This window comes from Oncorhynchus kisutch, unplaced genomic scaffold (assembly GCF_002021735.2).
Source record: "Oncorhynchus kisutch isolate 150728-3 unplaced genomic scaffold, Okis_V2 scaffold4077, whole genome shotgun sequence".
NCBI classification, from domain to species: domain Eukaryota; kingdom Metazoa; phylum Chordata; class Actinopteri; order Salmoniformes; family Salmonidae; genus Oncorhynchus; species Oncorhynchus kisutch.
In genome coordinates, this window is record NW_022266022.1 from 48,648 (window position 1) to 61,147 (window position 12,500).

At 42.0% G+C, this 12,500-nt stretch overlaps 1 protein-coding gene across 1 annotated transcript in view; it reads right to left on the reverse strand.

The window, feature by feature from the left end:
- Positions 1-12,500, reverse strand: part of LOC116373858 (gastrula zinc finger protein XlCGF17.1-like) — a 39,989-nt gene that overhangs the window by 21,582 nt on the left and 5,907 nt on the right. Inside the window, exon 2 of the mRNA XM_031822152.1 lies at positions 1,071-1,242. Within this exon, the coding sequence (XP_031678012.1) occupies positions 1,071-1,170 (100 nt within the window). The 5' untranslated portion in view covers positions 1,171-1,242. The remainder of the gene's footprint in view (positions 1-1,070; positions 1,243-12,500) is intronic.

Here is a 12,500-nt window from a genome sequence, read left to right on the forward strand (position 1 = left end):
GTGATAGGAAGTGAAAGAGACTGGGTGTTATGTCAGAAGTTAATGGTTCTCTGAAGAAAGACAGATGGCTTCGGAATGTGTTGGGTGGACGAGAGGAGAGCAAAGTGTTAAACAGGGGAGACAGATGAATATCTGTGGATTAGATGGAGGGGTTGAGGTCAGGACAGATTCTCATCAGGGAGATAAAGGTCTGGTATCCTGTTACTCTCTTTACTCTCTTCCTGTGGAACCATAAGATGTAAGGATTGGAGAGAAGGAGTGTCTTAAGTGAGACATATATCTGGATGGAACAAATGTTGGGTTGTCTGAATTACAGATGTACAGAACCTTTGGGAATAATTTAACTTGGTTAAAGCTTCTCTAGAGTCCGTGAGTTATTTACTGTGAAAAAAAACAACCTAATAACATCAACAACATAGGAATCACCACAAACAATTGTATAGAACATTAGGCCTTTTGGAACTTTGGTTTTCCTAGATATGACTGCTATATTGTGATCACAACATCCGATGAATTTGAATACTGCTTTCAAACAAATTTCTGCAGCAATAGTAAAGATATGATCAAAATATGTTGATTCGATTTCTGTACTGTTTGTAACTACCCTGGTAGGTTGATTGATAACCTGAACCAGGTTGCAGGCACTGGTTACAGTTTGAAGCTTTCTCTTGAGTAGGCAGCCTGATCACAGCTTTCCTCCAGTATTAGTTAATTAATTAACAGTGTCTTGAGTTTAGTTTGCCTGTTCTACAGTCTTGTAAAGATAGGGTTGACTGGGACAGGCAATGTAACATCCATAATGTTTTATGGAAACATTTTTGTAAAACAAGCACCTTACATCAGATCATCTTGAAACTTTCCCTCTAAAGCTGACTTTCATCAAGGTTTTATATGGTCTATCAGTTTCTCTCTTTTCATTGGCAGTATCCTTATTCAGTGTTATGATATTCATAACATCCATATCCACCAGTCTATCTTCCTGTCAACTAACAGAACTCTGCTGGTTGTCCTGGTAACAGATACCAGTGGACAGATCTATTTATTTGTTCAAACTGAACTACAGCACTTACTTTGAGTCAAATCTGATCCGTTCCTCTCTTCTCCTCCTCCCACAGTTCCACTCATCCCCGTTGTTTTCCTGCAGTCCACCAGCAGCACAGACCTCTTCATACCCAGCAGTAAGGTGCTACCGGGAGAGCCACGACAAGGTGACTCCGGGAGGGAGGAAGGGCTAGTGTTGTCCTGGTAACCATAAAGAGGGGACACAGACACATCATTATGGATGCTGATGCCACTGTTGACATAAAGTGCTCTACAGAAACCCAGCCCAGAGCCCGATAGAGAAAGCTGTATGCTAGACGAGACCAAGCTGTACCATCTGGTGTTCTGATCTGGAGAGACTCTTCTCTTCCTCGTCAGCATCAGGATGTTGTTGAGGCTCCCCAGAGGATCCACGATAGTCATGTGTCTCTCCTGTGTGAATGAGAACATCAAACAGATGGTAAACTTATGACCATCTATTGCTATCATAGAGTCTTACAAGAGGCATGCATATGTCTAAAATGGCCACTTTCATCATGATTTCCTAAAATATTGTTTGTGATGCAAATGTAAAAGGGTCGTTCCACGAAATGGGTCACTTTTGCGTACCTTTGTTATTTTAAGTAGAAAATATCCACCAATATAGAATTTTAAAAGCCTGTTATATTAGATGAGGGGAACTTTAATATAGACCACATGGAGAATTCAATACATCGAATTGAAAAGTCCCAAAAATATATGTACCAATGGCAGATTGACCCTTTAACAATTCCTACAGTACTGAACAACATATTCAAGTGTATAACTTCAGTAGAATGCCCCTTAAAACCCCACATTCAGGCAGATGCTCCCGTCGTCTTCGTGCTGACTTGCGGTAACTACGTGGATCTAAACCCAGCAGTTGCTCCCGTTGTCTTCGTGCTGACTTGCGGTAACTACGTGGATCTAAACCCAGCAGTTGTTTAGTAAACTGTAGAAAACATTCACTTGATGAATGTGACTTGGGGACATTCAACACATTCAACAATTCCAAGACGGACCAACAAAATGGCGGACGGAAGACAGGGTGGTGCGGCAGGTGCCGCTTCTCATTCGAATGCTGTAATTTTATCTAAACCATCAGGTGTACGCCGATCCCAGCTAAGTAACTCATGCAAAGAGTTAAAGCGCAATTATGTGTTTTATCTCCAGTACTCTGCCATGATTGTCAGTTATGTAGCTGCTCTACTGATAATCTCAGTGCGTCCTTGCTGGGATGACACAATCAGTCTACTACCGGAGAATATCAACACCAAACACATTGGTTCACCGTTCCACGGGAGCGGACAGTACACAGCATACCATAATGTTCTGAATAATGGCCAAGTCTACCTCGCTCCTTATTCTACTGAACCGCTTAGGCGTAACAAACACAAGTCCAACATTTATCGGAAACTGTTAAACTACCTGTTCGCTACCCTCCTGCTCTCCGGGGATGTACAACTCAATCCTGGGCCCAATATCACCGAGCCAGTGATACGCACCGGAGTGGAGAGCGGTGGATGGCCTCGTCCACTGGTCGTCGCCGCAGTGGAGGTGGGTGAGTGCTATGGTCCTATGGTTTCTCTCGACTCACCCGGTTCCAGGATAGATTTTGACTCTTCAAACATACCAGAGTCGCTATATGCGATCCCTGACTCTGCTTCTGGTACGCAAGCTATTTTAATTAGTTCCCCGCATCCAGTGCAGGCGGGGATTGTTAATTGCGCTACCGAACTGCCCCTAATCAAAACTAAACAAAACGGCCTAAACCCAGCCGTCAGAAAACACAGAAAATGTAACTTTTTTCAATGTGTCAATCACTCTCGAGTCATCTGGGACCCACGAGCTAAGCCCAAGGGACTACTAGGGGGGCACTTGAACATTCGTAGTGTCATTCCAAAAAGTGATCAAATTCAACATCTACTCACAGACTCCAACCTTGACTTTCTCTGCCTCTCAGAGACATGGCTTCATAAACACTCTCCATGTGCTGCTTTGGTTGTGCCTGGCTACAATGTTTTCAGGAGAGACAGGATTGAGGGAAGAGGAGGGGGTGTGATGATTTACATTAAAGAACATATCCGATGTAAACAAATTGAGTGGTCATGTGATAATGAACTAGAATGTATCGGCCTGAACGTTACTGTCTCCCCAAATGTCTTTTACCCTCATTGGAATGTATAGGCCACCTTCCACCAAAAGTGTGTTTTTTGATCAGTTTAATACCATGCTTAGGGAATGTGATTTTGGGAAAGAGGTCATCTTAATGGGAGATTTTAACATTAATTATGAAGACAAGTGTTGTAGGAAAACCCTCAAACGGATCACTAATACCTTTGACCTTACACAGCTAGTTAAAGGGCCAACCAGGGTGACTTGTTGCTCTAAAACACAGATTGATTTGGTGTTCAGTAATAAACCAGAGAGTGACTAAATCATTCAATATGGTTACTGGGCTGTCTGATCATAATCTGACACTTATAGCCAGAAAGCTGTCTAAGAGCAGGTTTAACCTCTACTGTTAGAAAGCCGGATCAACTCAGAATACCTAAGAGTGAATTAAATAATTTTGAAAAAGCAATTAAGGGAATAAACTGGAATGATCTCTTGTCCTATACAGACGTGGAAGCTGATAGTCAGGTTTTTCTATCCACAATCCAGACTACAATAAATGGCTTCCTAAAGAAAATCAAATCCAAACCTAGCCAAAAGAGCACTCTTCCTTGGCTAAATGGAGAAATCTGGAAATTGATGAAAGAACGAGATTATGCTCTAAAAATAGCCCTAAAATCGAAATTAGAGCATGACAGACGTAGGTTTACCATGTTGAGAAATAAGGTGATGAAAGAAATCAGACAGGCCAAGGCAAACTTTTTTATTAACATAATTGGTGAAGCAAAGGGAAATTCTAAATTGATATGGGAGAATCTAAAAAAGTTAACAGGGAAAGACCATAGTAACACTGCAAAAAGACTAGAAATCATGGTGAATAACAATCTAACACAGGATGCATTCGAAATAGCAATAGCCTTCAATTCCTACTTTATTGACTCTGTCAGGGTACTGACACAGAACCCCTCCACTTGTTTCTTGGGCTCAGTGCTAGTGAATGACACTCAACCTGTCTTCATCATAAGGGAGGTTTCTGAGTCAAAGGTGAACAAGGTGATTAGCTCACTAAAGAACTCTAAAGCCAAAGATGTGTTTGGGATGGACTCTACCTTTCTTAAAAACTACAAAGAGTCACTCATTGGCCCCATTACTAAGGTCACCAACACATCTATTGGTCTCGGTGTGTTTCCAAGGGTATGGAAGTCGGCCATAATAACGGCCATCTTTAAATCAGGAGACCCTGCTAACGTGAGTAACTACAGGCCCATTAGTATATTACCTGTGGTGTCAAAGGTTGTTGAAAAGTGTGTAGCAGAACAACTGATTGCCCACCTCAACAACAGCCCCTTCACAATACACTCCATGCAGTTTGGCTTCAGAGCGAAACACTCCACAGAAACGGCCAACTGCTTTCTTCTGGAAAATGTGAAGTCTGAGATGGACAAAGGGGGTGCTGTTGGGGCTGTGTTTCTGGACCTAAGGAAGGCTTTTGATACTGTTAACCATGAGATTCTCATCACAAAATTGTCCAAGTTCAACTTTTCCCCTGATGCCTTGAGATGGATGAAATCATACCTTGAAGGCAGAACTCAGTGTGTCAGAGTGAGCAATGAGCTGTCGCCCACTCGTAGCTATGATGTGGGAGTGCCCCAAGGGTCAATACTGGGGCCCCTCCTGTTCAGCCTGTACATTAATGATCTGCCTTCTGTCTGTACTGGGTCTGAAGTTCAAATGTATGCAGATGATACAGTGATATATGTGCATGCAAAGAGCAAACAACAAGCTGCACAAGAACTCACTACTGTAATGGTCCAGGTTACAAAGTGGCTCAGTGACTCGTGTTTGCATCTCAATGTGAAAAAAACTGTTTGCATGCTCTTCACAAAGAGGGCAACAGATGCTACTGAGCCAGATGTCTATGTGTCAGGGGAGAAGCTCCACGTGGTATCCGATTTTAAGTACCTTGGCATCATACTTGATTCCAACCTCTCTTTTAAAAAGCATGTGAAAAAGGTAATTCAAATAACCAAATTCAACCTAGCTAATTTCCGATTTATACGAAATTCTTTGACTACAGAGGTAGCAAAACTGTACTTCAAATCTATGATACTCCCCCACTTAACATACTGCTTGACTAGTTGGGCCCAAGCTTGCTGTACAACATTAAAACCTATTCAGTCTGTCTACAAACAGGCTCTCAAAGTGCTTGATAGGAAGCCCAATAGCCATCATCATTGTCACATCCTTAGAAAGCATGAGCTCTTGAGTTGGGAAAATCTTGTGCAATACACCGACGCATGTCTTGTATTCAAGATCCTCAATGGCCTGGCTCCCCCTCCACTCAATATTTTTGTTAAACAGAAAACCCAGACATATGGCAGCAGATCCACAAGGTCTGCCATGAGAGGTGACTGTATAGTTCCCCTAAGGAAAAGCACCTTTAGTAAATCTGCATTCTCTGTGAGAGCTTCCCATGTCTGGAATACACTGCCATCAGACACACAACTGCACCACATATCACACTTTCACAAAATGCTTGAAGACATGGCTAAAGGTCAATCAGATTTGTGAACATGGTCCCTAGCTGTGTGTTGCCACTCTCCATGTTGTCTGTTGTCTGTAGCTTGTGAGGTGTGGAAACACTTTGTTGCTTTTATGAATTTTGTCTTGCTGCTTTTTGTTTTATGCTGCTCTGTCTGTATGCTACGTCTTGTCCTATGTTGCTATTGTCTATATTGTAATTGTTTTCAATAACCTGCCCAGGGACTGCGGTTGAAAATTAGCCGGTTGGCTAAAACCGGCACTTTTACTGAAATGTTGATTAATGTGCAGTGTCCCTGTAAAAATAAAAATAAACTCAACTCAATTCAATTCAACTCAATGCATAGTTTGTGTCCCTGTTGAAGACAGTACTCACTGGTGGTAATCTGATATTCTGTCTCTTCCTCTTTCACTCCCAAAACGTCTTCCTCCTTCACCTTTATTGAGATAGAACCGTTTCGAGAGGAAGATGATGCTTTCTCTTCTTTCACTATAACAGCCTCCTCTTCCTCCTTTTTCATTCTGAAAGATTCTTTCTCCAAACAGCAGACCCCCTCTTCATTAGCAAGGGAGGAGTAGTTTAGTGAGCTCATGGTCAGGGATGTTAGCTAGCATTAGCATCTAGCCTAGTGCTAGGCTCAGTATCAATCTTTGACACGTTTGCAAATTGAACCAGTTGATACGTCAACCGAAACTCGTTTAAAACACTGAGATTTGATAATTTACATTAACATGGTCTAAAACGTCAATCTTTCAGTTTTATGTTGGCTATCAAGCTACCGAGGTGGTTGAAAGAGTTGGCGCCTTGTTGTTCCTGAAGAAGCGTCCGTCCAGTCCATTATACGTCACACAAGAAGAGTCACCTGAAAGACGCTCATCGCCATCTGCTGACTGGAGTGGGTAACGCAGTTTGGAAACAATATTTACTACACTTTTTGCATTGGAAAGAACGTCATAATTATTTAATAATAAGCTGATACATTTTCTCTTCCAAATAATACGTTCCTGTACACAGACGTAGAAGCTCAATATGAATATGTAGATGATTCATAAATACTTATATGAATAGGTAGTGTGTTGATATACATTTTCTCTGTACATTTTTCACATTCTTTTTAATCTACATGTGACCATACTATTCCCTTATAGCCACGCTCTATAAGATACAAATCATCCTGTAAACAACAGAACAAATGCATCACATGCAAATAGCACTTGATTATCTGTAGTGCTATACACTGGGTAGACAAAACATTAAGAACAGCTGCTCCTTCCATGACTTAGAAAGACTAGGTGAATCCAGGCTAAAGCTATGATCCCTTACTGATGTCACTAGTTAAATCCACTTCAATCCGTGTAGATGAAGGGGGGAGACAGGTTAAATAACGATTTTTAAGCCTTGAGACATGAGACAATGATTGTGCATGTGTGCCATTTAGAGAGTTAATGGGGAAGACAAAATATTTAAGTTACTTTGCATGGGGTATGGTAGTAGGTGCCAGGCGCACCGGTTTGTGTCAAGAACTGCAACGCTGCTGGGTTTTTCAGCTCAACAGTTTCCCATGTGTACCAAGAGTGGTCCACCACCCAAACAGTGGAGGTCAGTGCCGTTTAAGATGAGGCAGGACGATTTGTTTTTTCATGAGCATGGCCTTAATTCTATTACAGCATATTGGATGACTGTCATTCATATTTCACTCACCCTGTTAAATGTAACAGCAATAGGTTTAGGCTACGACATGATACTCTAATTGTCCCTATACCCATCATGAGGTAGCAACCTAGCCTATGAATGAAAGTTTAGAATGTAGGTTCACACAGGTCGAGAGAACATTTTGCGATGACAGACAGTGCCACATTCAATACTGCCTTGCACACTCTTGCCTGCATCTAGCTAAAATAGAGATATCACTGGACAAATTCAGGTATGTTTATCCCCGTTTTGTTCCATTTAAACGTTTGTCAACAGAATCGGCGGAATGAATACACCCCTGATCATGCATAAACACAGTTCACTTTCATTACAGACACGTTGCATTCCTTCTTGCATCTATGTGCTCTCCTCTTATCACCTTCTCCCTTTGTTTCTGTACTTCAATGCACAACACATCAGCTGTATGTGACCAGGAGAAAAAACCTTTCCAAGCCAAACCATTTCATAACTGCTACACACAGCTTACATTGTTGTCACCATATTAGCTAAAATAACATCATAGTCAACAGAGCTAATATAACTAACTCGTTAGTAAACCTGCTACAATCATGCAGTACCGTTACAGTGTACAGTCAGTAAGCAGTTTAGCACTTACCTTGGCGGGTCCCAGTGGCAATAAATTAGTAAAACCAAAAGCTTGCCTTGTCTTGGAAGAGTTCCAGTGTTGTGTTGGATAGTCATAGCCAGCTAGTTACACACAGCTTACATTGTTGTCAACTGTGTAACTGTGTAAGTCTATGGAAGCCTTGAGAACCATAATCCTCCTAGGTTTTGTATTGTGGTCAATATACCCAGAGGAGGATGCAAAATAGTATGTTTTAATAAATTATTTGGTGACGTGATTATATTTAGTATAGTTTTATCTAAAAAGGACCACTTTTAAATATTTTACCATTTTTATTTTTCTGAAAATAACTGAGGATGATGGTCCTCCCCTTCCTCCTCTGAGGAGACCCCACTGCACCCAAAGGTCACCCAGCCAACTTGACACAATTGTGGGAAGCATTGGAGTCACCATGGGCCAGCATCCCTGTGGAATGCTTTCGACACCTTGTAGAGTCCATGCCCCGACGAATTGAGGCTATTCTGAGGGAGAAAGGGGAGGGTCCAACTCCATATTAGGAAGGTGTTCCAAATGTTTGGTATAATCAGTGGATATATCTGCCATTTAGCAGACACTTTTATCCAAAGGGATTTGCAGTCATGTGTACAAACTCTTTACAAATGGGTGGTCCCAGGAATCAAACCCACTACCCTGGTTTAACAAGCACTATACTCCACCAACTGAGCTACAGGACCACAAGGAATGATCAAGGAATGATGCAGATAAACACAGGGTAGTGGGTAAACAGATAAAAATATAATTGAATCAAAGACCGTAACATTGAAACTGACATACTTCATATTTAGTTACAATCAAATATTATTTGTCACATGCGCTGAATACAACAGGTGTAGATCTTAACGTGAAATGCTTACTGACAAGCCTATAACCAACAACGTAGATAAGAAAAATAAGGGTTAAGAAAATATTCCCAAAATATATTTTTTTTTAAAGTAGCTCAGTGCCGAGGGGTAGCTCAGGCCTGAGCTACCCCTCGGTCCTGAGCTTCCTCAGTAATGAGGCACCCCTCAGTCCAGGTGGGCCCTTTGTTAGGGTTACTAGGCCAAGGTCGGCGGTGAGGGTCGCTACTCAAATGACGCTAAGAAAGCGGACTAAGACTATGGTAGAGTGGCGTCCACGTCCCGCACCAGAGCCGCCACAGTGGACAGACGCCCACCCAGACCCTCTCCTATGGGTTTAGGTGTGCGGCAGGGAGTCCGCACCTTTGGGGGGGGTGGGGGGGGGGTACTGTCACGCCCTGGCCTTAGTTATCTTTGCTTTCTTTATTATTTTGGTCAGGCCAGGGTGTGACATGGGGGATTTATGTGTTTCGTCTTGTCTAGGGGTTTATTAGATTTATGGGGTTGTGTTCATGTTAGGTGTCTAGGTAAGTCTATGGTTGCCTAGATTGGTTCTCAATCAGAGGATATATATATAGGAGGTACCAGTACAGAGTCAATATACAGCAGGTACCAGTACCGAGTCAATGTGGAGACTATATACAGGAGGTACCAGTACAGTGTCAATGTGGAGGCTATATACAGGAGGTACCAGTACAGAGTCTATCTCCAGCAGGTACCAGTACCGAGTCAATGTGGAGACTATATACAGGAGGTACCAGTACAGAGTCAATGTGGAGGCTATATACAGGGGGTACCAGTACAGAGTGGAGGCTATACAAGGGATGTTTACATACACTTAGGTTGGAGTCATTAAAACTCGGTTTTCAACCACTCCAAAAATGTCTTGTTGACAAACTATAGTATATGCAAGTCTAAACACCATGGGACCACACAGCCGTCATACCGCTCAGGAAGAAGACTTGTTCTGTCTCCTAGAGATCAACATACGTTGGTGCGAAAAGTGCAAACCAGTCCCAAACAACAGCAAAGGACCTTGTGAAGATGCTGGAGGAAACAGGTACAAAAATATCTATATCCATAGTAAAATGAGTCCTATATCAACATAACCTGAAAGGCCGCTCAGCAAGGAAGAAGCCACTGAAGAAGGGCCTTGGTTAGGGATGTATCCTTGTTTTGAATCCCAGCCACCGTAGGAGGCCTTTTGCCTTTTGGTTGGCCGCCGTTGTAAATAAGAATTTGTTCTTAACTGACTTGCCAAGTTAAATAAAGGTTCAATAATAAATAAATAAAATAAAGTACAGAGAGATAATTGATGAAAACCTGCTCCAGAGCACTCAGGACCTCAGACTGGGGCAAAGGTTCACCTTCCAACAGAACAACAACCCTAAGCACACAGACAAAGGACAACGCAGAAGTGGCTTCGGGACAAGTCTCTGAATGTCCTTGTGTGGCCCAGCCAGAGCCTGGACTTGAACCCGATCGAACATCTCTGGAGAGACCTGAAAATAGCTGTGCAGCGACGCTCCCCATCCAACCTGACAGAGGTTGAGAGGATCTGCAGAGAAGAATGGGAAAAGAATGGGGAAAAATACAGGTGTGCCAAGCTTGTTCCTGTTAAGACACCTGGCCAGCTGAGTGCAGGTGGGCTCTCCTGTCAACATGAGGCTCCTGTTGCAGCCCTCAATGGCACATTGACAGATTTTCCACCTAGTTCTCTCTGGGATTCAAACAAGGGATCTTTCAGTTACTGGCCCAACACTGTTAACCGCTAGGCTACCTGCAGCAGGAGCCCCATGTTGACAGGAGAGCCCACCTGCATTCAGCTGGTCAGGGGCAGTGGTGCCCTGTAAGTAACAAATGTATCACTATCAGAGGGGTGTATTATGACATCAGATAGAACTACTCAGACATTCCAAATATCACCTGATTATCAGAGGGGTGTATTATGACATCATATAGAACTACTCAGACATTCCAAATCAGGCTTCATCCATATCATGAAGGTGGATATTGATCCAACCATTTCAAAAGTAATGACTGGGCTGACGGAAACAGGATATGCCTGTACACTTTTATAAATGGCGACAGATGATATGTTAGTTCGTTTGACATGGTGGGTTGTGTCAGTAAAAACGTTTTAGTGAGAAATGCCGATGGAAACTCCTTTATGTACAAATATTTATATATATATATATATATATCCCACTAAAACTTGAGAAACCATGTAGTTTATTAGGCTACAGATGAAATAAGTTATGAACTTCACAGAGTGGTGAAACTACATGTGATGAGCTTGATGCTCAATTCCAATACATTTTGAGGGTCTTAATCTGGTGACATGATGACCGATGCTTGGTTGCCATTTGACAAATAAAATATTTGCTCTCATCCATAATAATCTCATCAATCGGGTAACAATGTTTATTCAACCAGTGGGAGCTTTGTAAATGCCCCCAGGAAAGTAAAACAAAGAACTCTTCATTGAGACAATGATAAATAGCAATCCGTGGGAGAGTTGTGGTGTATATTATAAAATAAGGATCTGCTGGAGTCCAAGTCAAACCAAGACTCTTTATTTCTGAGCTCAGAGAGAATAACAATTACACAGTGCAGTGTAGACAGTCTGAATTCCTGAAGCATTGGGTGATGAGCAAATATCTTTATAGTTTCCTGTTCCTGGGCGGGACTTTATTCATACAAGGACACAGGTGTAAATTGGTTTGCAACACAGAATGATAGTCCCAAGAACAGGAGATTATAATAGGACAGTTTCACAAGGTTAGTCACATACTCAGTTATGTGGACACACATACAACTAACATTTTCCATTACACAGTCTGAACATTTTCATGTCATTAAATCATCAGTGGGCCAACAATGCAGATGTCAACAATGGAACTAATGCATCACATCCAAATATCACTTGATTATCTGTAGTGCTGGAGGAATGACACACCCAGATAAACACACACAAAGAGTTTAAAAAAAGGACCATTTAAACACATGGAAGCTGATTTACTCTATATTCAAACTGACAGACTCCATATTCAATTCATGTTTTCTAATAAAAACAAACAAATATATGTTTGAGTATACCCTGTACCATTTAATTTCATCTGGTAAAGACAGGTAAACACATTGTCAGTCAACAATATAAGACAACGGGAGCACTGTGTATGTTCTCTGATGAATTTGAAGTCAATGTGATGTGAAATATCAATATACACGCTAAGAGAAGTCATTTCTCTCTCCTGTGTGGTTACTCTAAAGACGTTTAAGTGACTGTTATGAGTAAAATGTTTTCCCACAGTCTGGCCTTTTGTAAACATTCTCCGCTGTGTGCAGTCTCATGTGTTCTTTCAGGCTTCCTAAATGGGCAAAAGCTTTGCACCCTGGGAGGAGTGGAAAGGCTTCTCCCCTGTGTGTATTCTCTCGTGTCGTTTCAGCCCCCCTGAACGGTTGAAGCACTTTCCACACTGGGAGCAGTGGTAAGGCTTCTCACCTGTGTGTATTCTCTCATGATGTTTCAGGTTCCCTAAATTGTTAAAACTCTTTCCACACTGGGAGCAGTGATAAGGCTTCTCCCCTGTGTGTATTCTCTCAT